Below are 27,723 nucleotides of genomic sequence, written 5' to 3' on the forward strand. Positions count from 1 at the left end.
TTGGTTGTGTGTTGTGTATGTGAGACAGTCCTGCTGTGTAACCTGGACTTGTCTCAATCTCAAATCCTGCTTCAGCTTCCCAAGTGCTGGGATTTACAATTTACAGGCACGAACTACCATGCTTGTCCTAAAATGGAGTTTTAATAGTTATTTCTTAGCATTACTATGTGAATCCTGTGAGTCAGTGTCATTTCTAGAGATGTCTTTCTGAGCAGAAGCTTGAGAAGCAGGTTTGGAAAGACGTGATGAAGGAGAATGCTGACCTACATGCAGTTTGTGTAGGAAGCACATCTTTCACAATTGCCTGTGAGGTGGGCAGAATCTATTTGAGGGTATAAGGGTGGAATAGGGAGGTGTTGGGAAAGAACACAAGACAGAAAAATTTTGACATCAGATGACCCTGGGCTTGAGTTAGGCTCTGTGATCTATGTGTAGCCAGTTTCCCTGGTGGGACAAGGGGAATGACACCCCTGATCCACAGAACGGGCTGTGCACGGAACTTAGAACACAGTGCACATCTGATCGACTAGAAGTTATATCGTTAAGAATTAGACATAATGGGGCCGGGAGTTTGGCCTAGTGGTTAAAGTGCTTGCCTAGCATGCATGAAGACCCAGGTTCGATTCCTTGGTACCACATACATAGAAAGAAGCCAGAAGTGGTGCTGAGGCTCAAGTGGTAGAGCTCTAGCCTTGAGAAAGTCCAAGGACAGTGCTCAGGCCCTGAGCTCAAGCCCAGGACTGGCAAAAAAAAAAAAAAAAAAAAAAAAAAGAATTAGACATAATGATGTAGTGGAATATTTGCCTATTGTGTGCAAGGGCCTATATCCCCAGCTCTGTAAAGGAAAGACAAAACAAAACCTGGAGGAAAAGAAAATAGGAAAGAAGGGAGGAATGAATTTCCCTGTTTTTAGGATGAATGAAATAGGGGGGTAGCTCAAGTGGCAGAGTACTTGCCTAGCATTAGGCCCTGAATTCAATCTTCAGTGAAGAAAACAGATGGAAAATAGGGCTGGGATTGGAGCCTAGTGGTAGAGTGTTGGCCTAGTATGCACACTAGTTCCCTGGAACCACATACACAGGAAAAGCTGGAAGTGGCGCCGTGGTTCAAGTGGCAGAGTGCTAGCCTTGAGCAAAAATTGTCCAAGGAGGGCCAGTAGTTTGGCTTAGCGATAGAGTGCTTGCCTGCCATCCTAGCACACATGAAGACCCACGTTCGATTCCTTGATACCACATATGTAGAAAAAGCCGGACGTCGTTCTGTGGCTCAAATAGTCGAGCTCTAACCTTGAGGAAAGCCCAACGACAGTGCTCAGACCCTGAGTTCAAACTCCAGGACTGGCAAAAGGAAAAAAAAAAAAAGATGGAAAATAGAAGTCCACAGAAAGGACTGAAAGTTTGGTCTAATGGTAGAGTGTTTGCCTAGCATGCATGAAGACTAGTTTTGATTCCGTGGTACCACATACATAAAAAAACGCCAGAAGTGGCACTGTGGCTCAAGTGGCAGAGTCTTAGCCATGAGGAGAGCCCAAGGACAGTACTCAGGCCTGAGTTCAAGTCCCAGGACTGGCAAAAAAAAAAAAAGGCCACAGAAATAATATAACATGGTATAATTTAGTACAATTGGTTAATCAGTACCATGTTAATTCCTCTTGCTTGCTTTCCATATTATCATTTTTAATTATCTTGATAAGATTATGAGGATTTTGCTGTTTTGTGGAAGGGGGGGCTTTACATTTTATTTTTGGGTTTTTTTTTTTTTTGCCAGGGCTGAACCTGGGGTACTTATGCATGCTTTAGATTCATATTATCACTAATCTGTCCCAGCCCCACCCCCAGAATTGTACATAACAGAGCATTGCAGTATTTGTATACATTCTATGATAGTTAAGTCAGGCCTCTCTATATCAAACCTTTCTTCCTTCCCCCCACCTTCTTTCCTATTTTTTCAGCCAGAACCATAACTTAAACACTAGGTTATCAAAGTTACTCCTGCCCCTCCCTCCTATTCACTTTTTTTTTCAATTTAAAATTTTTAATATTTTTCAAGTAAGACTTTCATTATCTCAAATTTCTTTTTTTTTTTTTTTTTTTTTACCAGTCCTGGGCTTGAGCTCAGGGCCTGAGCACTGTCCTTGGACTTTCTCAAGGCTAGAGCTCTACCACCTGAGCCTCAGCACCATTTCCGACCTTTTTCTATGTATGTGGTACCAAGGAATCGAACCTGGGTCTTCATGCATGCTAGGCAAGCACTTTAACCACTCGGCCAAACTCCCGGCCCTCAAATTTCTTTTTTTTATTATTTTATTGTGATTAATAGAAGGGTTACATTATATTCACCAGATAGAAGGTGCATAACTTCACAAACATTGATATCCCTTCTCATGACATGGCCCCCATTTCCCTCCCACCCTCCCCTCATTCACTCTTTGGAAGAAAGTCTACTGATCCCACCTTTTGGATTTCTTCCTCTTGAGAGATTTATCTGTTCCCACTTATTTATTCAGTCATATTTATATTTGTCTAGATTCCTGAATATTTGATACTGCAGGCTATAACCTAGTATTTCCTAAAGATGTTCAAATTCTTCCTGTTCTAGCCGGGTGTCGGGGTCTCACGCCTGTAATCCTACCTACTCAGGAGGCTGAGATCTGAGGATCATGGTTCAGAGCCAGCCCAGGCAGGAAAGTCCATGAGACTTGTTTTCAGTTAACCATCAGAAAACCAGAAGTGGTGCAGTGGCTGTAAGGGGTAGAATGCTCACCTTGAGCTGAAGAGGTCAGGGACAGTACTCAGGCCCAGAGTTAAAGTCCCACAACCAAAAAAAAATTTTTCTTCCAGTCCAGACTTCTCTCTGTCCCTTAGACATACTTCCCTTATTATAATGGGGCTAATTTTTTGACCACTGACTTTTTAGTGTTTATCCTCTTGTGTGTTTGGAATTTTGTGTTTTAAAATTTAAAAATAGTATAAGGAAAATAAAACTTCTCACATAGTATAAAGAACTAAAAAGTTTCCTTTCCCTGATCACTCCCACTCTTGTATGTTTCTTTCTCCTGAGACACCTGTTGATTTGTTCTATTCTCTAGAAAGCCATATGTTCTTTTAAACAAATATCTATATAAGTATCTATTGTTCTCCATACTGCATTTTTGAAGTAACCATCTCCAGATAGTTCCATTTCAGTGCACAGAGAGCTACCTTTTGTGTGTATGTGTAGGTCATGGGGCTTGAACTCAGCCTGGGTGCTGTTCCTGAGCTCTGCAGCTCAAGGTCACCACCCTACCCTTGAGCCAAGCCCCACTTCCCATTTTCTAGAGGTTAATTGGAGATAAGAGTCTCAGTTCCTTTTGTTCCCCAGGCTGGCTTTGAACCTTTATCCTCAGAGAGCTACCTTTTTAAACTCTGCAGAGTCATACTCCATTGTAAGACTCTACTGGAATATATTTCTCCCATCTCCCATCAGCAAATGTTTACATTGTTTCTAGTCTTTTAATAAACTCGGAGGGTTGCAGTATATGCCCCCATCTTTGTGCCCAGGAGCAATTAAATCTGCAGGGTAATTTCTAGGAGAGAAAGCAGTTGCAGAGCCAAAGAGTACATGCTTTCAGAACCCAGATAGATACTGCTATCTTGTCTCCCCACCCCCAGCGAATGATGAAAAGTAGAAGCTTCCCCTTGCTCACCTCCTCCACCTTTGGTCTGTGGGGCTTGAACTCTGGGCCTGGGCACACTCTCTGAACTCTTCCACTCATGGCTAGCACTCTACCACTTGAGCCACAGTGTGACTTCTGGTTTTCTGGTAGTTAATTGGAAATGAGTCTCACAGGCTTTTGTGTTGGGGCTGGTTTTGAATCCAGATCCTCAGACCTCAGCCTCCTGAGTAGCTAAGATTACAGGCATGAGCCATTACTGGTTCTGGCTTGTGTGTGTGTGTGTGAGTGTGTGTGTGTGTGCGCGCGCGCGCGCGCGCGCGCGCGCTAGCACTTTAATTCGTCTACTCATCTCACTTGATTTTTTTCTACTCAAGGCAGGAATTGTACCACTTAAACCACACCTTCACCTCTAGCTTTTTGTTGGTTAAGTGACTATAAGAACATCAGAAGTGTCTGTCAGGCTCAGAGACTCACACCTGTAATCCTAGCTAATCAAGAAGCTGAGATCTGAGGATCCAGGTTTAAAGTCAGCTGGGACACAAAAGGACCTGAGACTCTTACCTTCACTTAACCTCTAGAAAATGAAAAGTGAGGCTTAGCTCAAGGGTAGGGAGGTAGCCTTGAGCTGTTACAGCTCAGGGACAACCCTATGACCCACCAAAAAAAGAACATTGGGAGTGTCAGATATCAGTGGTTTACACCTGTAAACCTAGCTAGTCAGTAGGTTGAGATCTGAGGATCACAGTTTGAAGCCAGCCAGGTCCAGAAAGTCTGAGAGACCCTCATCTCCAATTAAATAACAAGCCAATAGTGGAGCTGTGGCTCAAGTACCAGAGCATAAGCCTTGAGCACAAAGGCCCAGTGATAGGCCCAGTGATAGCTCCAGACCCTTAGTTTTAGCCCCAGGACTGGCAGGCATGCACAGATACACACACACACACACTCAAGGGATTTCCAGGTAGGTACCAGTGACCCATGTCAGCAATCTTAAATACTCAAGAGGCTGAGATCTATGGATCCTGTTTTGTAGCCAGCTCAGGAAGCAAAGTCCATGAGATTCTTCTCTCCAAATAATTACCAAAAGGCCAGAAATAGAGCAATAGAGCAGCGCCTCCACTCAGGGCCTTAGATACTGTCTACTAACTTTTTTGCTTGAGGATAATGCCCTATCACTTGAACCACAATTCTTACAGCTCTGTGTGTGTGTGTGTGCGCGCGCGCAGCCACTGGTACCTGGCATAGTTAATTTTTCTTTTTCCTCCCTTTCTTCCTCCCTCACTCCCTTCCTGTCCTCTTCCTCCTCACTATATTGCTCAAGCTAAGCTATCCTGAAGCTCATGTTCCTTCTGCCTCAACCTCCCTAGTGCTGAGATGACAGACATACCATACCACACTTGGCAGGGACTCACCAATGGAAGGCTGAGAGACACGTGGGCTATGAGGACCCCTAAAGCACACAAATAAGAATTTCCACTGCAAACCTGGGGCTGTTGACAGAACCCTGGGAGCTGGCAGCCCTGTAAATACCGGCTTTCCTGGAACATTTCTAGCATCATCATCATCATTTGGGGTTGTGCCCTTGATATCCAGAGAAAATTACACAAGTTATGATGAAAACGCCCTAGTCAAGACTGGTGGAACTGGCTTCTGGATGTTTGACAACCAAGACTTGGAGACCAAAGCCAAGGAGGATAAAAGGGCCGAGAGAAGTATAACCAATATTTTGTTATATCCTTCAGGTGTGATAGCCAGAATGGGTTGGCCTCAGAATGACCCAAGCAATCCCGGTATAATATCTACATGCCAAATGACACCCCCTCCTGTAACTTGACAATTGACGATTGCCATAGTAGTGACTGAAAGTAACCATAAAAGGAGAAAAAGGAGGCAGTGCACAAATGTGTGGGTGGGGCTGAGAAACTACACTTATTCTTAGAAAAGACATGAATATTCCTTTTATTAGCCTATCCCTCCCCCCTCATTATATCCATAATCTCTGACTCCGCAAGGGTTGAAAAATACATTTATAAGTTTATCTCCCATTTCTATTCTTGTTGAAGAATATTATAGGTGACTCACACCTGTAATATTAGCCACTCAAGAGGCTGAAATCTGGTCCAGGAGTGTGGCCTAGTGGTACAATGTTTGCCTCGCATGCATGAAACCCTGGGTTTGATTCCTTGGTACCACATTCTCAGCCTTACTTGTCAGTTCTTAGAAATGTCACTGATTACAAATCATCCATGGCTTAGGATGGGGAGAGAATGGAGAGAAATGGGTAAAACAGAGAAATAGAAGCTGGGTGCTATAATCCATCTCAGGATTGTAGTTTGAAGCGAGTCTGACCAATGAACTACTAAAAAACCAGAAGTAGAGCTGCAGCTCAAAGTGGTAGAGTGCTAGTGGTAGAGTCTCTTTAGCAAAAGAGCTCAGGGACAGCACCCAGGCCCTGAATTTAAGCCCCAGACTAAATATGTAAATAAAGTGGACAAATAGTAAGGAGCAAGAGCACTTGCCTAACAATCATAAGGCCCTGCATTTTATCTTTAGTATTGCTAAAATAAAATCAAACGATAACAACAAAAAAAAAAACAATTAAACTGGCACCTGTGCCTCATACCAGTAATGTTAGCTACTCAGGAAGCTGGGACCTGAAGATTACGGTTCAAATCCAGCCCTGGCAGGAAAATCCAAGAGACTGATCTTTCACTACCAAAAAGTTGAAAGTAGAAGTATGGCTCAAGTGGTAGAGAACTAGTTTTGATCAAAAAAAGCTAAGGAACAGTACATAGGCTATGAGTTCAAGTTCCAGAACCAGAAGCAAAAGTAAACCAGTATAATGGACAAGACATGGGAGCTGCATGTCCAGTTGGAGAATGCATTGCTTATGTTTCTAGTTAAACAGCAGGGGAGATGGTCCTCTAATTTCCACCAAACAGAGGGAAAGGGCCGGGAGTTTGGCCTAGTGGTAGAGTGCTTGCCTAACATGCATGAAGACCCGGGTTCGATTCCTTGGTACCATATACTTAGAAAAAGCCAGAAGTGGTGCTGAGGCTCAAGTGGTAGAGTTCTAGCCTTGAGAAAAATCCAAGGACAGTGCTTAGGCTCTGAGCTTAAGCCCAGGACTGGCAAAAAAAAAAAAAAAAAAAGCAGAGGGAAAGAGGAGCAGAGCAGGTTGGACTGGCAAAAAAAAAAAAAAAAAAAAAAAGCAGAGGGAAAGAGGAGCAGAGCAGGTTTTTTGCTTGTTTGAGATAATGGGTTCACTTTTTTTTTTTTGGCCAGTTCTGAGCCAAAGCACCACTTCTGACTTTTTCTATGTATGTGGTACCGAGGAATTAAACCCAAGTATTCGTGCATGCTAGGCAAGCACTCTACCACTAGGCCAAACTCCCAGCCAATGGGTTCAGTTTTTCTATGACAGTACTAGGGCTTGAACTCAGAGCCTGGACCACTGTGCCTAAGATATTTTTTGCTCAAGGTTGGTACTTGGCCACTTATGTGTCACAGTTCTAAGACTTAGTGGTAAAGTGCTTGCTTAGCATCCATGAGGCCCTGGGTTTTATTCCTCGATATCAAATAAACAGAAAAGGCAAGAAGTGACGCTGTAGTTTAGTGGTAGAGTGCTAGTCTTTTTTTTTTTTTTTTTTGCCAGTCCTGGGCTTAGACTCAGGGCCTGAGTACTGTCCTTGGGTTTTTTTTCTCAAGGCTAGTGCTCTACCACTTGAGCCACAGCACCACTTCTGGCTTTTTTCTATGTATGTGGTACTGAGGAATCGAACCTGGGTTCTTGTGCATGCTAGGCAAGCACTCTACCACTAGGCCAAACTCCCGGCCCCCGAGTGCTAGTCTTAAGTAAAAGAAGTCAAGGAATAGTGGCCAGGCCCTGAGTTCAAGCCCCAGGACTGGCAAAAAAAAAGTCACAGTTTCATTCCCAGCTTTTTGGTGATTAATTGAAGATGAGAACGTCACACATTTTTCTGTCCCAGCTGGCTTTGAACTACAATCCTCAGATCTCAGCCTCCTGAATAATTAGGATTGCAGATATGATTCACTGGTGCCCAGCTTCATTATCAATGGAATAATCAGTCAAAAAACTTTTTCTGGGGGCTGGGAGCTTGGCCTAGTGGTAGAGTGCTTGCCTAGTATGCACGAAGACGCAGGTTCAATTCCTCGGTACTACATATATAGAAAAAGCCGGAAGTGGTGCTGTGGTTCAAGTGGTAGAGTTCTAGCTCTGAGAAAGTCCAAGGACAGTGCTCAGGCCCTGAGTTCAAGCCTCAGGACTGGCAAAAAAAATCCCCAAAACTTCTATAAAATTAGACTGACAATCCTTTCTTCACAGGAAAGAGAAAGTGTGTGATAGATGGAAACTGATGGCTGACACTTGTAATCCTAGCCACTTAGGAGGCTGAGAACTAAGGACGATTCAAAACCAGCCAGGTTAGGAAAGCCAAGACTCTGATTTCCAATTAACTAGCAAATATCTAAAAGTGGCTCAAGTGGGTGATGAGAGGTGAATGCTTTTCTGGGGTCTCCTAATATGGGTATCCATTTTTGACAATGTGTACATGTGTGGAACTGCATGAATGTGTGCACCAAGCAGGGCTTGAACTCTGGATTTGGTTGCTGTCTCAAACCTTTTTGTGCCAAAGATTAGTGCTCTACCACTTGAGCTACAGCTCTTCTTTCGGCTTTTTTGGTAATTAATTGATGAGTCTCTAATGGGCCTTCCTACCTGAGATGGCTTGTAACTGTGATACTTAGGCACTGGTGCCTTAAGTGATTCTCTTTTGTGTGTGCCAGTCCTGAGTCTTGAACTTGGGGCCTATGTGCTGTTTCTTTTCTTTTCTTTGGTTTTTTTTTTTTCCCCCAGTTCTGGGGTTTGACCTCAGGACTTGGGCACTGTCCCTAAGCTTCTTTTGCCGAAGCCTAGCACTCTAGTGCCACTTCTGGCCATTTCTGTTTATGTGGTACTGAGGAATCAAATCTAGGACTTCAAACGTGCTAGGCAAGCATTCTACAATTAAGCTACATTCCCAGCCCGTTCCTGTTTCCTTAAGCTCAAGGCTAGTGTTCTACCATTTGAGCAATAGCTCCACTACAGGCTCTTTGGTAGTTAATTGGAAATAAGTCTCATGGCCTTTCCTGGATGGGTTAGCTTCAAACCTTGATCCTCAGATTTTAGCTTCCTGAGTAGGAAGGATTACATGCATGAGTCAATGAGGCCCAGTGTAAGTGGTAAAATTTTGTGAGAGCAAGTATATTTTTTTTTTGGCTTAAAATACTGGCTTTGTAAGCTGGGTGTGATGGCTCACGCCTGTAAGCCTCGCTACTCTAGAGGCTGAGATCTGAAGATCAATGTTCAAAGCCAGCCTGAGCACAAAAGGACCTGAAACTCATCTCCAATTAACCTCAAGAAAATGGGAAGTGGGGCTTGGCTCAAGGGTAAGGTGGTAGCCTTGAGCTGAAGAGCTCAGGAGTAATGCCCAGGCCCAGGGGTAGGATGATAGCCTTGAGCTGAAGAGCTCGGGGACAGCACCAAGACCGAGTACAAGCCCCATGACCCACAGATACACACAAAAAATAGTAATAATGGCTTTGTAGAAGGGTCCTGCTGAGTCTCTTATCTCCAATTAACCACCAGAAAGCCAGAAGTAGTGCTGAAACTCAAAGTGATAGATCACTAACCTTGAGCTAGCGCACAGACAGCGCACAAGCTCTGAGTTAAAGAAAATTGGCTTTGAGCTGGAAAATATTTATACTCAGAGCCACAATTGACTGGTAAAAAGAACTATTTGTAACATTGTTAAGGTTAAAAGAAGTACCTAATAGAGTCTTGCCTACCATGCCACAGAAGACTGGGGTTTGATTCCTCAGTACCATAGACATAGAAAAAGCCAGAAGTTATGCTGTGGTTCAAGGCTAGGCTAAACCTCTAGCCTTGAGAAAGCCCAAGGACAGTGCTCAGGTCCAAAGTTCAAGCCCAAGGACTGGCAAAAAAAACAAACAATCAAACATGTAATGCACAAAATAGTCTAGTTGAAGGTAGCTAGCTGTCTTTACTGTTCTATTCTAGGGATAAGGGTTTCAGATCCTTAAAGATTTTTTTTTCAGTCGGTTGTGTGGCTTGAACACAGGGCCTGCACACTGTTCTTGAGCATCTTTTTGCTCTAGGCCAGTGCTTACCACTTAAGCCAGTGTCACTTCTGGTTTTTGAGTGGTTGGAGATGAGTCTCACGTTGGCTTTGAGCTGCAATCCTCAGATCTCAGCCTTCTGAGTGAGCATTACAGGTGAGAGCCACAGCTGCTCGAACTTTCTTTTTTTTTTTGCAGGTCCTGGGGCTTGAATTTAGAGCCTGAGCACTGTCCTTGGGCTTTCTCCAGGCTAGAGCTCATTCACTTGAGCCACAGCACCACTTCCGGTTTTTTCTATGCATGTGGTACTGAGGGAATCGAACCTGGGTCTTCATGCATGCTAGGCAGGCACACTCTACCACTAGGCCAAATTCCTGGCCCCTCGACTAATTTTTTTTTTTAAGTTTTTTTTTTACCTGCCATCCTGCAGATTAATTCAAGATCTGAGCTCTAGTCCTTACAGCTTTTTCTCTCAAGGCTGGTGTTCTACCATTTAGCCACAGTCCCTCCCCCCCCCCACTCCAGTCCTGGGGCTTGAATTCAGGGTCTGTGCACTGTCCTTCAGCTTTCTCCAGGCTAGAGCTCTACCACTTGAGCCACAGTACCCCTTCCGGCTTTTTGTGTGTATGTGGTACCAAGGAATTGAATGCATGGCTTTGTGCATGCTAGTTAAGCACTTTACCACTAGGCCACACTCTAGGTTTCTGGTAGTTTCCTAGTGGATATGCCTGCTTGAGCTGGTTTCGAACTGCAATCTTCAGATCCTGGCCTCCAGAGTAGCTAGGATCACATGTGACATTAGCACCCAGGGCCTCAAAGGGGTTCATAACCCTAGGAAGTTTGCTAAGGGAGTTATCGGGGAAACCAGCCTCATCAAAAAGCAACGCTACAAAAGGGAGCCGCCGTCGGGGTCAGAAGGGCCAAGCTAACATGTTTCCTTTCCCTGGGTGAAAGAAGAGACGAGGGAAGCGGCGGTGGTACCCGTTGGCAGCCGCAATGCAGCTCGAGACGGCTTCGGTCGCAAGAGTGGAGATGGGAGGCGCAGGACCGCGCTGAGCCTCGGGGCGGACTACATCTCCCAGCCTGCCTTGCGCGCCGGGCAGCGCCCTACGCTTCTATGCGAGCCTCCCCGCCCCCCCTCAACCTCCAGTTACTGTCTCTCGCGAGAGTACCGGCCGCGCTGGCGGTAGCGGTAGCGAGCCGTGGTGGTTGTGGTGGTGGTGGCGGCCGAGACGGCGGCGGCCATTTTGGTGAGGCCTCGGGAGCAGCGGCGGCAGTTCGCTGGGAGTTAGGGCCTCCCTTTTCTTCAGTTCACTGCCTGTGTCTCTGCGCCGCGAGGGGGTACAGTGGAGGCAAGGCGGCGGTCGTAGCCGCGGTTCCCAGGGGAATTTAAAAGGCCGTGAAGGCGTCGGTCAAGAGGGGGCCCTCCCCCCTCCTCGGCGGGAGGGGGGGTGATGCGCACGCCCCCGAGGACGCAGGTAAGAAGAGGGAGACAAGATGGCGGACGCCCCACAGTGCCCCTCCCCCGGCGGGCGACTGCGCGCGCATCCCCGCCGCCGCCTCCCTCCCACCTTCCCGGGGTGCTGCGCGCGCACCTCCTGCCGGGGCCCGGGGCCGGTGCGCGAGGCTGTCGGCGCGCGCCCATAGAGACAGGCTGAGCGGCCTAGCCGGCCGAGCTGAACCGCAGCGAGGCTCCGCTCCCCGCGCGCCCTTCTGCGCACGCGTGCCCGAACGAGCAAGCCCTGAGGACCGACCCAGGTGCGCTCTTGCCCGCCCACCTCCGTCCCCTTCAGGGGCGCGCGGGAAGAGGAAGGGGGGGGCGTGGGACGCGGAGTCGGGGCGCACCGCCCATCATGTCCAGTCTGGGCAGCTGGACCTGGCACGAGCCCTTTCTCCTCACAGCCTTTAGCCGTGTGGTGGTGGTGGTGTGTGTGTGTGAGGGGGGGGTCCTGGCGGGCGTGAACGAGGAGCTGCCCGGTCCGGCGATTCTTAACGCGCGTGGGTCTGGGTGCTGGCGGGAGCCCCCAGGCCGTGCGCGCCGCCGGTACGCTCCGCCTCCCGCCGCGCACGCGCAGGCCCCTCCCCCAGGCTGGCGAGCACGTTGGGTGGGGTGGGAGTCCTGGAAGGGGCGGGACTCGTAGGACCGACGGCACCTTGGGTCGAGGTTAGAGGTCACGTCGGGTCATCTGGTCGGACGGGTGGGAAGAGTGAGTTGAAGCCCGGGGTCAAAGAGTTCAGGTTTTTTGGGGAGTCTGGTTCCCTCGGGTGCTAGGAATCTGTTGTGGAGGGTGAGCGAGTCGAGGCAGCACCGTGGTTAAGGGATTTCCTTAAACACTGGGAAAACGCTTCCGGGGGCCTTGTGTGACTTAACCCTGGCTGTTTCCGGTGCATGGTCCTTGCTGTGAGGCCTTCCTCCCATCTGCCTGCTCTTTAATAGCTCTTGGTGAAGCGCTTGGGTTTCAGGAAGTGTCTTGTGGAGGCGGCTGAGGATTTGGGTCCTGCCGTGAATCCTGGGTTGATTCTCCTGTAACGGGGAGCTTTCCTAGGAATTCCACTCTTGTATCCCGATTGTAAAGAAAGCAGTCTACCAGATAGCCAGCATCTTTTTTTTTTTTAATTCTTTTGAGCTTCTGGACGTGACAGCTATTTCTGGTTTAAGTTTGTCCACTCTGCTATTGGACTTAGTCTTGTTATACTAAGTCTTGTATGTATACATCATTTCTTCTCTGTTCCTATTATATAGTCAGTTCTTTTCACAAAATATGGCTTGCTTTTATTTTATTTTATTTTTAAAGCATGAGCTTTCCCTACTACTTTGCCAGCTGACTTGGATATATTTAAAAGTTTCAGAAAGCTGGGGCACATTATAAACTTAGGTTAATATTGGTCAATAGGTTTTTCTTTTTCAATACTGGTGCTTGAAGTTAAATGTAAGCCTTTTATCTTGCTCACAGCTGACACTTCACTACTTGACCCACACCTCCAGCCCAGCATTTTATTGTTAAGGAGACGGTCTTGTATATCTTGAACCATGATCCTCCAGGTCTCAGTCTCCTCTGAGTAGCTAAGATTATAGGTGTGAGTTACTGGTGACCACTATTGTGTGTTCATTTCTCAGTACTATTTTTTTTCCATTTTGTTTTAGGTGTGATTCTTCTCATTACGGCGGCACCGTGGAAGTGCAGACTTTCACAGGGGGTGTGGTCTCAGCTCACACAGGTGAGGAGTAAAGTTTAGAAACTGTTTTGTGTGTTGATGCTAATGGAACAAAATGTATGAAATAAAGAGTGAAGTCACAGGTCTGTATTTCTGGGTTGTTGCTCTCAGGAAATGTGGGAATACTTGCATGTACATTTTTCAGTGGAGGGTTTTTATTTTGTTTCATCTTTGCCAGCCCTGGGGCTTGAACTTATGGCTTAGGCTCCATCCTTGAGCTATTTGCTCAATCCTAGTGCTCTACACTTGAGCCACAACTCTACTTCCAGGTTTTTGTTTTTGGTGGTTAATCTGCAATAGTCTCATGCATTTTCCTGTCTATAGTGACTTGGCACTGTGATTTTCACATCTCAGCCTCCTGAGTAGCTAGGATTACATGCTTGAGCCACTGATATAATAACAAACTGGGACTGCAGATTGATAGAGGAAAGTACCAAGTTCTCCAGTGTTCTGGCATGAGATTGCCTGGCCTTAACTTGTTTGATTTATTTGCATTGTATTTTTGAACCTTAAAGATAATATTGGGGTGTAAGTTCCATTTCAATCAAGGGTTTGTTCTGCTATTTTAAAAAATTTTCAGTGTATGAGAGAAACTATATAAAGGTTTTATATACTTTGAAAGGTACCTGGTTCCCAAGTTAGGAAAGAGGATCTTATTACTGTAGAAATTTGTATTGTTTTTTGTTTGAGGCAGTTTTGTTGTGTGGCCTACGCTGGCTCACTGTGAAGCTTACACTGGCCTCAAACTTAGAATCCTTTTGTTTTGCTCTCTTAAATGCTGGTATTACAGGTATGTGCCACCACATTTGCCTTAAAAGGACTCTAGGACCTAGCAAGCATTTTTTTTGTTGTTGCTGTTGTTGGTTGGAGGGCTAGAACTCTGGGCCTGGGCACTGTCCCTAATCCCTCCAGCTTACGGCTAGCACTCTACCACTTCCAGTTTTCTGGTGGTTAATTGGAGATACAAGTCTCAAAGACTTTAGTGCCTGAGCTGGCTTTGAATTGAGATCCTGAAATCTCAACCTCCTGATTAACTAGGATTACAGGCATGAGCCACTGGCCCCGGCTTAATTTTTTAGAAAAAATGAGATCTCATTATGTTTCTCAGGCTAGTCTTAAACTTCTGGGCTCAGTCCTCTTAACCTAAAATTCTCAAATAGCTATAGGGGCATACCTCTGTATCCAGCAAGTACTAACGTTTTCCTGTGTTTTTTTAAAAATATGTGTGTGTAGTGTGTATAGGAAGTGGTGCTGTGTCACAAGTGGTAGAGCAATAGATTTGATCTGAAGAGCTCAGGGACAGTGCCTGGTCCCAGAGTTCAAGCCCCATGACTCACCAAAAAACAAAAAAATTTGTGTATGCTTGCATCCACACCCACATGCACGCACTTTAATACTGTCACAGGTGCTTGAACTCAGGTCTTTTGCTCTTGCTTGGCTTTTTTGCTCATGCTTGGCATTCTTTCACTTGAACCATTAATTAGAGATAGGAGTCTCTAGGAGCGAGTCACTGGTGGCTCATTCCTATAATCCTAGCTACTCAGGAGACAGATCTGAGGATTGCCATTCAAAGCTCCAAGACTGAAAAAAGAAATCTCTTGGATTTGTCTGTTTGGGCTGGCTTTGAACCTCTATCATCAGATCTCAGCTTTCTGAGTAGAATAACAGATGTGAGCCACTGGCATCTGGCTAAGAGAATTCTTAGCCATCAGCACTGGGCTAATTCATTTTTGTTGTGGTTATTGTTGTAGGCTTGAACTTGGGTATTATCTCTGAACTCTTTTTGCTGAAGGCTAACACTTTACCACTTTGAGTTATAGCACTACTTCCAGTCTTCTGGTGGTTAATTGTATTATAAGAGTCTCGAAGACTTTCCTGCTGAGGATGAATTTGTTTTTTTTTTTTTTTTGCCAGTCCTGGGCTTGAGCTTAGGGCCTGAGCACTGTCCTTGGACTTTCTCAAGGCTAGAGCTCTACCACTTGAGCCTCAGCACCACTTCTGGCTTTTATCTATGTATGTGGTACCGAGGAATCGAACCCGGGTCTTCATGCATGCTAGGCAAGCACTTTGAACCATTAGGCCAAACTCCCGGCCCCTGAGGATGAATTTGAATCATGATGCTCAGATCTCAGCCTCCTTAGTAGCTAGGATTACAGATGCAAGCCACCAGCATCCTGCTAAGAGAATTCTTTTTTTTTTTCTCCTCTGAGTTGTGGTGCTTGAACTCTGGGCCTGGGTGCTGCCTCTGAGCTCTTCATCTCATAGCTACCGTCCTACCCCTGAAGCCAGAGCCCCACTTCTGGTTTTCTAGTGCCCAATTGGAGATAAGAGTCTCACAATTTTTAGTGCTCAGGCTGGCTTTAAACCATGATACTCAGATCTCAGCTTCCTGAGTAGCAAGGATTACAGGCATGAACCACCACGCCCAGCTGAGAACCTGAGTCTAAAAAGCAAAACAAGACTGGCTGTTAGCTCTCGACTGTAATCTTAAATTACTCAAGATGCCAATAGCTCAGTTCCAAGCCAGCCTGGGCAAGAAAGTCCCTGGGATCCTTATGTCCAATTCAGCACCAAAAATGCCAAAAGTGGGGTTGTGGTTCAAGCGGCAAAGCACTAGCCTTGAGTAAAAGATCTCAAGGACAGCACCCATGCCCTGAGTTAAAGTCCCAGGACAGACAACCAAAAAACAAAGACAAAACAAGCCAAATAGCTTTAATCTTCTTTATTTTTGCTCTACTTTTAGGTGCTCCAGAGACTGGTGGACCTGAACAGAGGCTGGGAGGCCCTGGTGGGCCCCGGGCCCTGGAAGGCGGGTCCCGGTGGCTGGTGGCCCAGAATGAGGCCAGCTCCCAGTATGCCCTGCAGCCGGACGCCAGCCCCTCGGCCTGCAGCAGTAGTAATAACAACCCAGCTGTTCTTCAGGCATCCAACAAGGAGCCTGGGAGTGGGACCATGCAGAGCAGCCCCTCCCCTGCTCATCCTCAGCTCCCAATTCTACAGACACAGGTTTGGAAGTGGCAATGGTTCTATCTCTGTTTGTTTTATGCACTGCTGGCTTTGAATCAGATGTGGCAGATCCTAACTGAGCCTGTTAGTCTAGAGAATCTTGGGTGCTCAGATGGAGAGGGCTGTAGTAGTGTGTCAAGCTTGTTGGATACTTACATGAGCATAATGTTTTATCTCTTAAGAGTAAAAAATTTCTGAGAAATGATCGAACTATGCCAGGATGGAAATGGGGATTGGGCAGCACATTTTTGTTTGTTTTTTTGTTTTTTTTTTTTTTGCCAGTCCTGGGCTTGAGCTCAGGGCCTGAGCACTGTCCTTGGACTTTCTCAAGGCTAGAGCTCTACCACTTGAGCCTCAGCACCACTTCTGGCTTTTTTCTATATATATGGTACCGAGGAATCAAACCCGGGTCTTCATGCATGCTAGGCAAGCACTTTGAACCACTAGGCCAAACTCCCGGCCCCAGTCCTTGGGCTTTTTTTAAGGCTAGAGCTCTACTACTTGAGCCACAGTACCACTTCCAGCATTTTCTGTGTATGTGGTACTGAGGAATTGAACCCGGGTCTTCATGCATGCTAGGCAAGCACTTTACCACTAGGTCAAACTCCTGCACTGCATCCCCCCCACCCACACCCTACCTTTTTCTAAACAATAGCTTGTGATGGATGATTAGGCCTGCTCAAACGTCATCATTATCATCATCATCATCGTCATCATCGTCATTATTATTATACAATCTTGGGGCTTTGAACTCAAGGTCTTAGCACTGTCCTTGAGCTTTTTTTAATTTTTTTCCCCCAAGGCTAGTGTTTTACCTTTTGCTACTTAAAACTTTTGATTCTCCTGTCTTAACATCTGAAGTGCTGAGTATATAATTCTTGTATGTCAAATGTTTAGTATAAACATAAACAAAAAGTTTGAGGAAGTCATAGACAATAAAGTGAGACCCTTTTGCAAAAAGAAAAACATTTATTATAAAACTAATTTATTTTTTCCTTAGGGTAGGAACTCTGGGCTTGAGTGCTGTCCCTCTTTGTGTGTGTGTGTGTCAGTCTTGGGCATTTGAACTCTGGGCCTGAATGCTCTCCCTGAGCTCTTCAGCTCAAGGATCGTGGTCTACCACCTGAGCCACATCACCACTTCTGGTTTTCTGGAAGCTAATTGGAGATAAAAGTGTCTTTCATGGGCCAGGAGTTTGGCCTAGTGGTTAAAGTGCTTGCCTAGCATGTACAAAGACCCGGGTTCGATTCCTTGGTACCACATACATACAAAAAAGCCGGAAGTGGTGCTGAGGCTCAAGTGGTAGAGCTCTAGCCTTGAGAAAGTCCAAGGACAGCGCTCAGGCCCTGAGCTCAAGCCCAGGACTGGCAAAAAAAAAAAGTGTCTTTCATGCCTGGCTAGCTTTGAACTGGGATTCTCGGATCTCAGCCTCCAGAGTAGCTAGCATAAGCCACTGGTGCCTACCTTCCCTAAGCTTATTTTGCACAAGGCTAGCACTCTACCACTTAAGACACACCTTCACTTCAGCTTTTTCTGAACTTAATTTGAGAGGAGCATCTCCTGCCTGGTCTAGCTTTACACTGAGATCTTTAGATCTTAGGCTTCTTAGTAGCTAGGAAGATAGATGTGAGCTGCTGGTATCTTGAAAATTTTTGTTTATAAAAACAACTTGTAATTGGGTGTTGGTGACTGTTAACTGTAACCCCATCTGCTGAGGTCTGAGGATTGTAGTTCAAAGCCAGATCAGGCAGGAAAGCCTGGGAGACTTTTATCTCTAATTAACTGCCTAAAAACTTGGAATTATGCATCAGAGTGGTAGAGCATTAGCCTTGAGCATAAAAGCTCAGGGACAATACCCAGGATTTGAGTTCAAGCCCCATGACTGACCAAAAAGGAAAAAAAAATTGAAACTTTACTCTGACGTTTTTTGTCTTGTTTTGTTCGGTGGACGAGAACAGAATAATATACATAAAACAATACATGCCAGTTTTTGTTTTTGTTTTTGTTTTTCCTGTCCTTTTCTCTTTTATAGATGGTGTCGGACGGCATGACAGGCAGCAATCCTGTGTCCCCTGCCTCATCTAGTTCCCCAGCCTCTAGTGGGGCAGGTGGCATCTCCCCCCAGCACATAGCTCAAGATTCCTCTTTGGATGGACCTTCAGGCCCCTCAGATGGTGCCACAGTGCCCCTGGAGGGGCTCAGCTTACCCCAGACTGCTGACTTAGTTAACAAGGGCCCAAAGTGGGAAAAGAGCCATGCAGAAATTGCAGAGCAAGCCAAACATGTAAGTATTGAGAAAGCCTGTGAGTATTCATGAAAGTTACCTTTTAATTCTCAATCATGTCCCATGGGTACACAACTCTATTTCTTGTGGACTAAGCATATACACTGTTTCTCAACTTATATCTTTTTGTTGTTGTTGTTGGTTCTGGAGCTTGAACTCTGGGCCTAGGTGCTGTTCCTGAGCTCTTCAGCTCCAGGCTACCACTCTACCCCTTAAGCCGCAGTGACATTTCCAATTTCTTAGTGGTTAATTGGAGATAAGAGACTCAGTCTTTAGTGACTGGGTTGTCTTTGAACCACGATCCTCAGATCTCAGCCTCCTGAGTAGCTAGAATTACAGGTGCGAGCCACCAGCATGCAGCCAGCTTTTTCACTACATCTCTGCCCTTAGCTTTTTTTTGTTTTTTTTTTTTTAATTTATTTTTAATCATGGTCTTGTGTTTTAGCCTGGGGCTGCCCTTGAACCATGATCTGTCTTCCTGTGTTCCCTTTAGTTATGATTACAAACATGTACCCTCATGCCTTCCTGAAACAATTCAACAATTCATGCCTGCTAAAACAATTTCAAAAGTTTTTTTGTTTAAAAAAAAAACTTAAAAAAAATTCAGTCTAACAAGAGAAACTTTAGTAATTAATGGTTTTTGTTTGTTTTGTTTTGTTTTTGTTTCCAATCTTGGGGCTTGAACTCAGGGCCTGAGCACTGTCCTTGAGTTTTTCCTTAAGGCTCTACCACTTGAGCCACAACACCATTTCCAGCTGTTTTATATATGTGATACTGAGGAATCGAACCCAGGTCTTAGTGCATGCTAGGCAAGCACTCTACCATTAGGCCAAACTCCTGGCCTTAGTGGTTTTTTTGTTTGTTTGTTTTTTGGTTATACCCAACCCCTATTGTTACAGAACTTTTCATTCGTTTTTGCATGAAAACCAGTATTGGCAAACATTCTTTGGGAGGGGTCTTTTTTGTTTTTGTTCTGTGCTAGGGATTTAATACCTGGGTCTTACCCCTGCTTAGGAAGCTGAAATTGAGACTCGGATTGCTGAGCTTAGGAAGGAGGGATTCTGGTCACTGAAGAGGCTACCTAAGGTGCCAGAGCCCCCACGGCCAAAAGGCCATTGGGATTATCTGTGTGAGGAGATGCAGTGGCTGTCTGCTGACTTTGCTCAGGAGCGCCGATGGAAACGGGGTGTGGCTCGTAAGGTATGTACTTAAACTGGGTCAACCTTTCAAGTGTGCTTTCCCTTAATAGCTGGAAGGGAACCGAACTATGTGGTCATTTTTGCTACTAGTAGCATTAAGTCGAAGCTCAAACATCCTAACCTCCCTGTTTTTTTGTTTTCCTCCTGAGCTTCCTCCCAACCCCCTTTGCCAGTCTTAGGGCTTGAACTCAGAACCTGGGTGCTATCTCTCTGCCTTTTTGTGTTCAAAGCTAGTACTCTACCACTTGACCCCCACACTGCCACTTCTAGCTCTTTTTTTTTTTTAGTGACTTTTTTTGTGATCATGATTTTATTGTAATTAATAGAAGGGTTATAGTTATATTCGGCAGACAGAAGGTGCATTAGTTCACACATACTGATACCTCTCCTCATGTTCTCATTTCCCTTCCCCCATGCCCTCCCCTACTTCTAGCTCTTTCTGAGATGAGAGTCTGGTTGACTTTTCTGTTGGGGCTCGCTTCAAACTATGATCCTCAGATCTCAGCCTGCCAAGTAGCTAGTATTACAGGCATGAGCCACCAGCATCTGGCTTCCCTTTCTTTGCCTTTTGTTGTGTAGTTGATAAGATTTGACTTTCAGGTGGTTTTTTTTTTTGCCAGTCCTGGGGCTTGAACTCAGGGCCTGTGCACTGTCATTGGACTTTCTGTATGAATTGAGCCACAATACCACTTGTAGCTTTTTCTGTGCATGTGGTACGGAGGAATTGAACCCAGGGTTTTCATGCATGCAAGGCAAGTACTCTACTCCTAGGCCACAGTCCCAGCCTGTTTTTTGTTTTTTAGTTTTTTGTGCCAGTCTTGGACATTATTCCAGAGCTTAATTTTGCTCAAGGCTGGCACTGTATTATTTGAGTTATAGCTCTCTTTCCTCTGACTTTTTTTTGTGATTGCACTGTGATACTCAATTTTCAGTCTCCTGAATAGCTGGGATTACTGTGTAAGTCACCGGTACCCAATGCCTTTGAGTGTTTTTGTTTTTCTTTATTGGCACAGGTGGTACGTATGGTTATCAGGCACCACGAGGAACAGCGACAGAAAGAGGAACGGGCTCGGAGGGAGGAGCAGGCCAAACTCCGAAGAATTGCTTCTACTATGGCCAAGGATGTCCGGCAGTTCTGGAGCAATGTGGAGAAGGTAAGAATGGAAAATGCCCTTTGTGTTATAGATTGGCATGTTAGGAATGATCAAAAATTTTCCTTATGGCATGAATTTTTTTCTTCTTCCTTTTTTTTTTTGGATCAGTCATGGGCCTTGAACTCTGGGGCCTGGGCACTGTCCCTAGAACTCTACCACTTGAGCCACAATGCCACTTCCAGCAACTATTATTTCTTTGGACTTTTCTAATACTGAGTGCTGTGGACGAAGGAAATACTTGAGTCATAGCTCTCCTTCCTCTTACGCTTTTTTTCTTTTTTGCCAGTCCTGGGACTTAAAATCATGGCCTGGGCACTATCCTTGGGCTTTCTCAAGGCTAGAGCTCTCTGAATTGAGCCACAATACCACTTCTAGCTTTTTCTGTGCATATGGTTTGGAGGAATTGAACCCAGGGCTTTGTGCATGCTAGGCAAGCACCCTACCACTAGGCCAAACTCCTTGCCCATCTGCTTTTTTAAAAAATACTGAACAGTCTAGGGTGTTTTTTGTTTGTTTGGTGCCAGTTGGGGCTTGCATTTAGGGCCTGGGTGCTACCCTAGAGCTTTTCTAAAGGGAAGCATTCTAGCACTTGAGCCACAGCTCTCCACTGACTTCCTTTGAGTACTCATGGGTTTTCCTTCCCAGGCTGGTTTTTCCTAGTCCCAGTTCAAGCCCCAGGACTGGCAAAACAAAACAAAAAAAACCCCTTAAGATTATTTATTTTTAGTTCTCCTAAATGGTTAGGCTGTGGCCTGTCTAGAGCCATGTTTAGTGTTGGGTAAAAGTGTATAAAGAAGTGTTTTGCTTTTTGTTTTTTAGAAGTGTTTTTTTAGTGACTGGTCTGTTTCATGGTTATTGCAGGTAGTGCAATTCAAGCAGCAGTCAAGGCTTGAGGAAAAGCGCAAAAAAGCTTTGGACCTGCACCTGGACTTCATTGTGGGACAAACTGAAAAGTACTCTGATCTCCTGTCTCAGAGCCTCAACCAGCCACTAGCTTCAAGCAAAGCTGGTTCTTCCCCTTGCCTTGGTTCTTCCTCAGCTGCCTCTAGTCCTCCACCCCCTGCTGCTGGGCTGGATGATGAAGGTGTGTGTTATCTCTGGTCCTGTTACTCTTCCCTATGTACCCTTTCCTGAGCTGAAAAACCCACCCTGTGGCTTGCAGGGCCCGTGGACTTTGTGACCTTGTTCTCCTGCTATAGATGGGGACTTCCAACCCCAAGAGGAGGAGGAAGAGGATGATGAGGAGACTATTGAGGTTGAAGAACAGCAAGAAGGCAATGATGCAGAGACACAGAGACGTGAGATTGAGCTGCTTCGACGTGAGGGAGAACTGCCGTTGGAAGAGCTGCTTCGTTCCCTCCCACCTCAGCTGCTGGAAGGACATTCCAGCCCCTCTCAAACTCCCTCATCTCATGATAGTGATACCCGAGATGGACCTGAAGAAAGTGTTGAAGAGGAGCCCTCCCAGGAGTTGGAGGTATAGGTAGAAGACATGGAGGGAGGAAGGTTCAAAGTGGGAATAGAAGAAATGGTCTAGTCTTGGGCTGGGAGTTCGGCCTAGTGGTTAAAGTGCTTGCCTAGCATGCACGAAGACCCGGGTTCGATTCCCTGGTACCACATCTATAGAAAAAAGCCAGAAGTGGTGCTGAGGCTCAAGTGGTAGAGCTCTAGCCTTGAGAAAGTCCAAGGACAGTGCTCAGGCCCTGAGCCCAAGCCCAGGACTGGCAAAAAAAAAAAAAAAAAAAAGAAAAAGAAATGGTCTAGTCTTGAGTTCTGGTGTTTTTGTTTTTTTTTTTTTCTTTTTCCTGTTTTTTGTTGTTGTTTTGAGTTCTGCAGGTTTTTTTTTCTATTAGTTTATCCCATCAGTGTGAGAATAACACACTAGCTAAGTAAAGCTACTTTAATGCATTAAAAACAATAGGAAGAACCTGATATGGTGGCTCAAGCCTGTAATCCTAGCTACTCAGGAAGCTGAGATCTGAGGATTGTGGTTCAAAGCCATCCTGGGCACTAAAGAACATGAGTCTTATCTCCAATTATTCACTCCAGGGGTAGGGTGACTCCAGGGGTAGCCGAAGAGCTCAAGGACACCTCCCTGGCCTCAGATTTCAAGCCTATGATTGACCAAAAAAAAAAAAAGCATTAGATATTTAGCTAATTCAATGGATTAATATTAATAACTACATTATCTTGCCTTGGGAGTTGCCTTCAAAGATATTTTTATAAAGTAGAGGTGTGGCTCAAATGGTAGAGTACCAGTCAAAGTGAGAGTGTGAGACCTTGAGTTCAAGCTCCAGTACATAATATTCCATACCTATCTCTGATAAAAATTACAAATGGAAATATAGATATCTCTGTAACCTGGCAAGGAGCACATTTCAGAAACAAGGAGATACATATTGTCTTTTTTTTCTTTCCTTTTCCTAAATCTTGAACTTGGGGCCTAGAAGTTGTCCTTGACCTTTTTTGCATAAGGTTAACACTCAATCACTTGAACCACAGGCTTCACTTCTGGCTATTTGGTACTTAATTGAAGATAAGTGTTTCAGGGAGGGGCCGGGAGTGTGGCCTAGTAGTAGCGTGTTCACCTGGCATGCACGAAGCCCTGGATTTGATTCCCCAGAACCATATACACAGAAAAAACAAGAAGTGGCTCAAGTGGCAAGGCCTTGAGCAAAAAGTGTCCAAGGACAGTGCCCAGGCCTGAGTTCAAGCCGCAGGACTGGCAAAAAAAAAAAAAAAAAGAATCTCACAGACTTTCCTGCCTGTGCTGGTATTGAACTGCAATCTTCAGATTTTAGTCTACTGAGTAGCTAGGTGTGAGCCATCAGCTTCCAGCTTATTTGTTCATTCATCCATTCATTTTTATGTCAATCCTGGGATTGGAATGCAGTGTGTTGCATTCTTGGCTTTTCCCTTAAGGCTGGCCATCTTATCACTTCTGCTGCACCTCCACTTGCTGCTTTTTGGTAGCTAATTGGAGTCTGACTTTGAACTGAGGTCTTCAGATCTCACTCATGAGTAATTAGGATTAAAGGTGTAAGCCATTAACAACCAGTTTTACTTGATGTTAGAGTGCTAGAGCGCGCGTGCGTGTGTTTTGTGGGGCTTGAACTCTTGGCCTGGGCCCTGTCCCTGAGCTCTTCAGCTCAAAACTAGTGCTTTAGCACTTTAAGCCACAGCTCCACTTTCAGTTCCTGGAAGTAAGAGTCTCATGACTTTTATGCCCAAGGCTGGATTTGAACTGTGATCCTCAGATCTTGGTTTCCTGAGTAGCTGCAATTTCAGGCATAAGCCACCAACAGCCCATTTTGTTATAATTATTATAGTTAAGGAAAGTTGTTCAATTGTTTGGAAATGGCTGGGAGAAATTGTTTCATGGCAAGATGCAGCCTGTAATTTGGCAAGGTTTCTGATGTGTGTGTATGTGTGTCTGTAGTATTACAGGTGTGTTCTACTGGTACTTAGCTCTTCTTGGCTTTTTGGTACTCTACCACTTGAACTACACGTGCAGTCCAGCATTTTGCTAGTTATTAGAGATAGAGTAGTTTTTGTTCAGCCTGTCTTCAAACTGTTATCTTCAGATCTCAGTCTTATGGATAATGGAGATTACATGTATAACCACCAGCACCCGACAATAATTGACTTCCATTTTTTGTTTTATCTTATGTTAGTTATATCAGGTAGTAGTAATTTATTATTATATTTCCATATCAATCCTTCTCTCTCTCCCTGCTCTTCCCTCCTACCCATGTGCCCCCACCCCCAGATCTTCAATGGATTTTTTTTTTTTTTTTTTTGCCAGTCCTGGGGTTTTGAACACAGGGCCTGAATACTGTCCTTGTGCTTTTCCCTCAAGGCTAGCGCTCTGTCACTTGAGCCACAGCAACACTTCTGGCTTTTCTATGTATTTTGTACTGGGGAATCAAACCCGGGTCTTTGAGCGTGCTAGGCAAGCACTCTACCACTAGGCCAAACTCCTGACCCAGATTTTTTTTTTTTTAACCACGTCCTGTGGTTGAACTCAGGGCCTGTGTATTGATCCTGAGCATCTTTTTTGCTCATGGCTAGTACTCTACCACTTGAACCATAGCACCACTTCTGGTGACTTTTTTTTTTTTTTTTTTGGGTTGATTGTGGGACTTGAACTTTGGTCATTAGCATTGTCCCTGAGCTCTTCAGCTCAAGACTGCTTCCCTACCCCTGAATCCACAGTGCCACTTTAGGTGGAGATAAGAGTCTCACAGACGTTAATGCCCAGTCTGGCTTTGAACTGAGGTCCTCAGATCTATGCCTCCTAAGTAGCTAGGATTGCAGGTGTGAGCCACCTCCCCCTGCCACTTTGAGCTTTTTCTGTGTATGTGGTACTGAGGAATCAAACCCAGAGATTTCTGCATGTAAGGCAAGCACTCTCCCACTAAGCAACATTCCTAGCCCCTTCAGTGGATTTCATTGTTCTAGTTTCATAGTTGCAAGTAATCTATTTTCATAGTATTTAATCTTTATTCTTCTCAGCAGCTCTCTACTGCTATTACCCACAGTCATTTTTTCTTTCCCCACCTCCTATCTTCCTGTTAATCAAAAGGTCTTACTGAGTTTCTCTATGCTGCCCACATGTATTCTTGCCGTGAATTATAGTTACTCACCTTTCCCCTTCCCCACCTCCCCCTAAGTAGTCCCTTAGTTTGATTTGTGTTCTATTTTTAACAATATAAATACTTACAGACATACATATGTACATGTCTATGTATTACATGTATTAAGAATTTACTTTTTTTTTGTCATGGGGCTTGAACTCTGGGCACTGTCCCTGAGCTTTTCAGCTCAAGGTTACTCTCCTACCCCTTGAGCCACAGCCACACTTCTGGTTTTCTTGTTCTTGTGGTTAACTGGAGATAAGAGTCTCAGGTCCCTTTGTGCCTGGGCTGGCTTTGTACCTTGATCCTCAGATCTCAGCCTCCTGAGTAGCTAGGATTACAAGCGTGAGCACCACACCCACTTTGTCCTGAGCTTTTGCTCAAGGCTAGCACTCTGCCACTTGAACCACAGCAATACTTAAAGCTTTTTCTGTTCTGGTAACATTTCTCAATCAAACCCTGAGCTTCATACCTGCTAGGCAAGACCTCTACCATTAGAACTCATTTCCAGTCCAAGAGTTTACTTATTAATTTGCTATGTGATTTTTTTTTTCCCCCTTATTCCCAATTTTCCTGTTCTGTGAAATATCGCTAATATTTTACAGGATTATAACTAGGGTTCTGAGACGACTACCTTGAAATCTCTTCTGGACCTTTATTTTTTTTGCCAGTCCTGGGGCTTGAACTCATGGTCTGAACACTATCCTTGGGCTTTCTCAAGGCTAGCACTTGAGCCACAGCATTACTGCTGGTTTTTTCTATATACGTGGTACCGAGGAATCAAACCTGGGTCTTTGTGCATGCTTGGCAAGCACTCTACCACTAGGCCAAACTCCCAGCTCCGTGGGCCTTTTTTCTTGGTCCATATGTCTGGGTTTTTAGGAGTTTTAGTTACCTAGCACTTTCACAGGTCCTCCCCTAGGAATTGGGGCTAGGATTTGGTAGCTGGTGCTTAAAGAAAGATCCTTGATTGTCTCCTTGCCCTGGTATTGTATCAGTGGCAGCTGTCAACTCAGTGAGACAGAATTTTCTGATGTTTTCTTTACCATTGTGTTGTCTTTCTGCTGATCTAACTTCAGAGTCTTCTACTTTTTATCCCTTGTTCACAGGTAAATCCCCCACCTTCCTTAGTCTTACAGTGCAACAAACAGCCTTGGCATCCAGAGGAAGATGATGAAGAGTTTACTGCCAATGAGGATGAAGGTCAGGCCTTTGCTCTTACTTTTTTATTTTTATTTTTTGCCAGTCCTGGGCTTGAGCTCAGGGCCTGAGCACTGTCCTTGGACTTTCTCAAGGCTAGAGCTCTACCACTTGAGCCTCAGCACCACTTCTGGTGGTGTTTTTTTTTTCCTATGTATGTGGTACCGAGGAATCGAACCTGGTTCTTGGTGCATGCTAGGCAAGCACTCTACCACTGGGCCAAACTCCCAGCCCCTGCTCTTACTTTTTAAAAAAAATTTTTGTTGGGGTAATGTATAGAGGGGAATACAGTTACATTCATCAGGTAGTAGGTACATTACTTCTCCCACATTTTCTCTTATGTTTTTGTTGCGTTTCCCTCTCCCTACCCCAGGCCTTTGCTCTTTATCCTGTCTTCTATACCCATTAGATTTTTTTTGGTCCTAAATGTTTAGAGTTTTCTCATCTATTGGTCTTACATTGTGTCCTAAATCTCACTCTCCATTTATATTATTTTGATAGCGGAAGATGAAGAGGATACCATAGCAGCTGAGGAGCAGTTGGAAGGGGATGTGGATCATGCCATGGAACTGAGCGAGTTGGCTCGAGAAGGTGATATCAGAGGTTTTGCTGAGCATCTCCATATTGTTTCTACTATAAAGAGTGTTGGGGATAAAGAGATAATACTGTCTGTTTTTCCAGCTTGACTGGGTACTCTGTATCTTCTTAGTAGAACTGTAGCTCTAATGACAATAATAAAGCTGACAAAAACAGATGCATAAAGTAAGTTTTTTGAAATTTCTAGTACAAAATGATGAGTGATGATGATAGAAATTTGAACAGAGTGATCTGGATATGCATTCGGGGAAGATCTACTTTAATAAGAACCTGGCAATATTTGACCTAAATCTTACAAGAGGCTCACCAGATAATGGCCTTCCAAGAAGGTGGTAGCACCTCCCATGGTTTTAATCTAGGTTGTTTGGCTTAGATTTCATGGTGGTACTGAAAGTAAACTCCTAGAGTTTTTCCATTACCTGGTAATGTCTAACAAATGTCGAGCATATGAACTTGTCTAGTAATGTGAGCTTGTATCACAGTCCTGGGGCTTGAACTCAGGGCCTGAGCATTATCCTTTGACACTTTCTGCTCAAGGCTAGTGCTCTGCCACTTGAGCCACAGCACTACTCCCTGCTTTTTCTGTGTATGTGGAACTGAGGAATCGAACCCAAGACTTCTTGTATGCTAGGCGAGAACT

The 27,723-nt window shown here is 44.9% G+C and overlaps 1 protein-coding gene, 1 non-coding gene and 1 pseudogene across 6 annotated transcripts in view; 2 read left to right on the forward strand and 1 right to left on the reverse strand.

Moving 5' to 3' along the window:
- Nucleotides 1-10,897: 10,897 nt before the first annotated feature.
- On the reverse strand, nt 10,898-11,641 carry LOC150046230 (uncharacterized; annotated as a pseudogene).
- Srcap (Snf2 related CREBBP activator protein) overlaps nt 10,983-27,723 on the forward strand; it is a 48,113-nt gene continuing 31,372 nt past the window's right edge. For 3 of the 5 annotated variants that reach the window (XM_090358015.1, XM_090358017.1, XM_090358019.1), the window contains exons 1-10: nt 10,983-11,268; nt 12,936-13,009; nt 15,750-16,012; nt 18,045-18,296; nt 19,311-19,496; nt 20,509-20,649; nt 21,511-21,733; nt 21,849-22,126; nt 26,396-26,489; nt 26,988-27,077. In XM_090358015.1, coding sequence (XP_090214141.1) covers nt 15,959-16,012; nt 18,045-18,296; nt 19,311-19,496; nt 20,509-20,649; nt 21,511-21,733; nt 21,849-22,126; nt 26,396-26,489; nt 26,988-27,077 — 1,318 coding nt within the window. In that variant the 5' untranslated portion in view covers nt 10,983-11,268; nt 12,936-13,009; nt 15,750-15,958. Of the gene's footprint in view, nt 11,269-11,935; nt 11,955-12,935; nt 13,010-15,749; nt 16,013-18,044; nt 18,297-19,310; nt 19,497-20,508; nt 20,650-21,510; nt 21,734-21,848; nt 22,127-26,395; nt 26,490-26,987; nt 27,078-27,723 lie in introns of those variants that run through there. The other 2 variants (XM_090358018.1, XM_090358016.1) reach the window with 2 other exon arrangements.
- On the forward strand, nt 26,182-26,312 carry LOC150046232 (small nucleolar RNA SNORA30/SNORA37 family). Its single transcript, XR_016532654.1, has one exon. It is a non-coding gene; the product is annotated as a small nucleolar RNA SNORA30/SNORA37 family (small nucleolar RNA).

Source organism: Megascapheus bottae, chromosome 25, assembly GCF_031878675.1.
Source record: "Megascapheus bottae isolate mThoBot1 chromosome 25, mThoBot2.hap1, whole genome shotgun sequence".
Classification (NCBI taxonomy): Eukaryota; Metazoa; Chordata; class Mammalia; order Rodentia; family Geomyidae; genus Megascapheus; species Megascapheus bottae.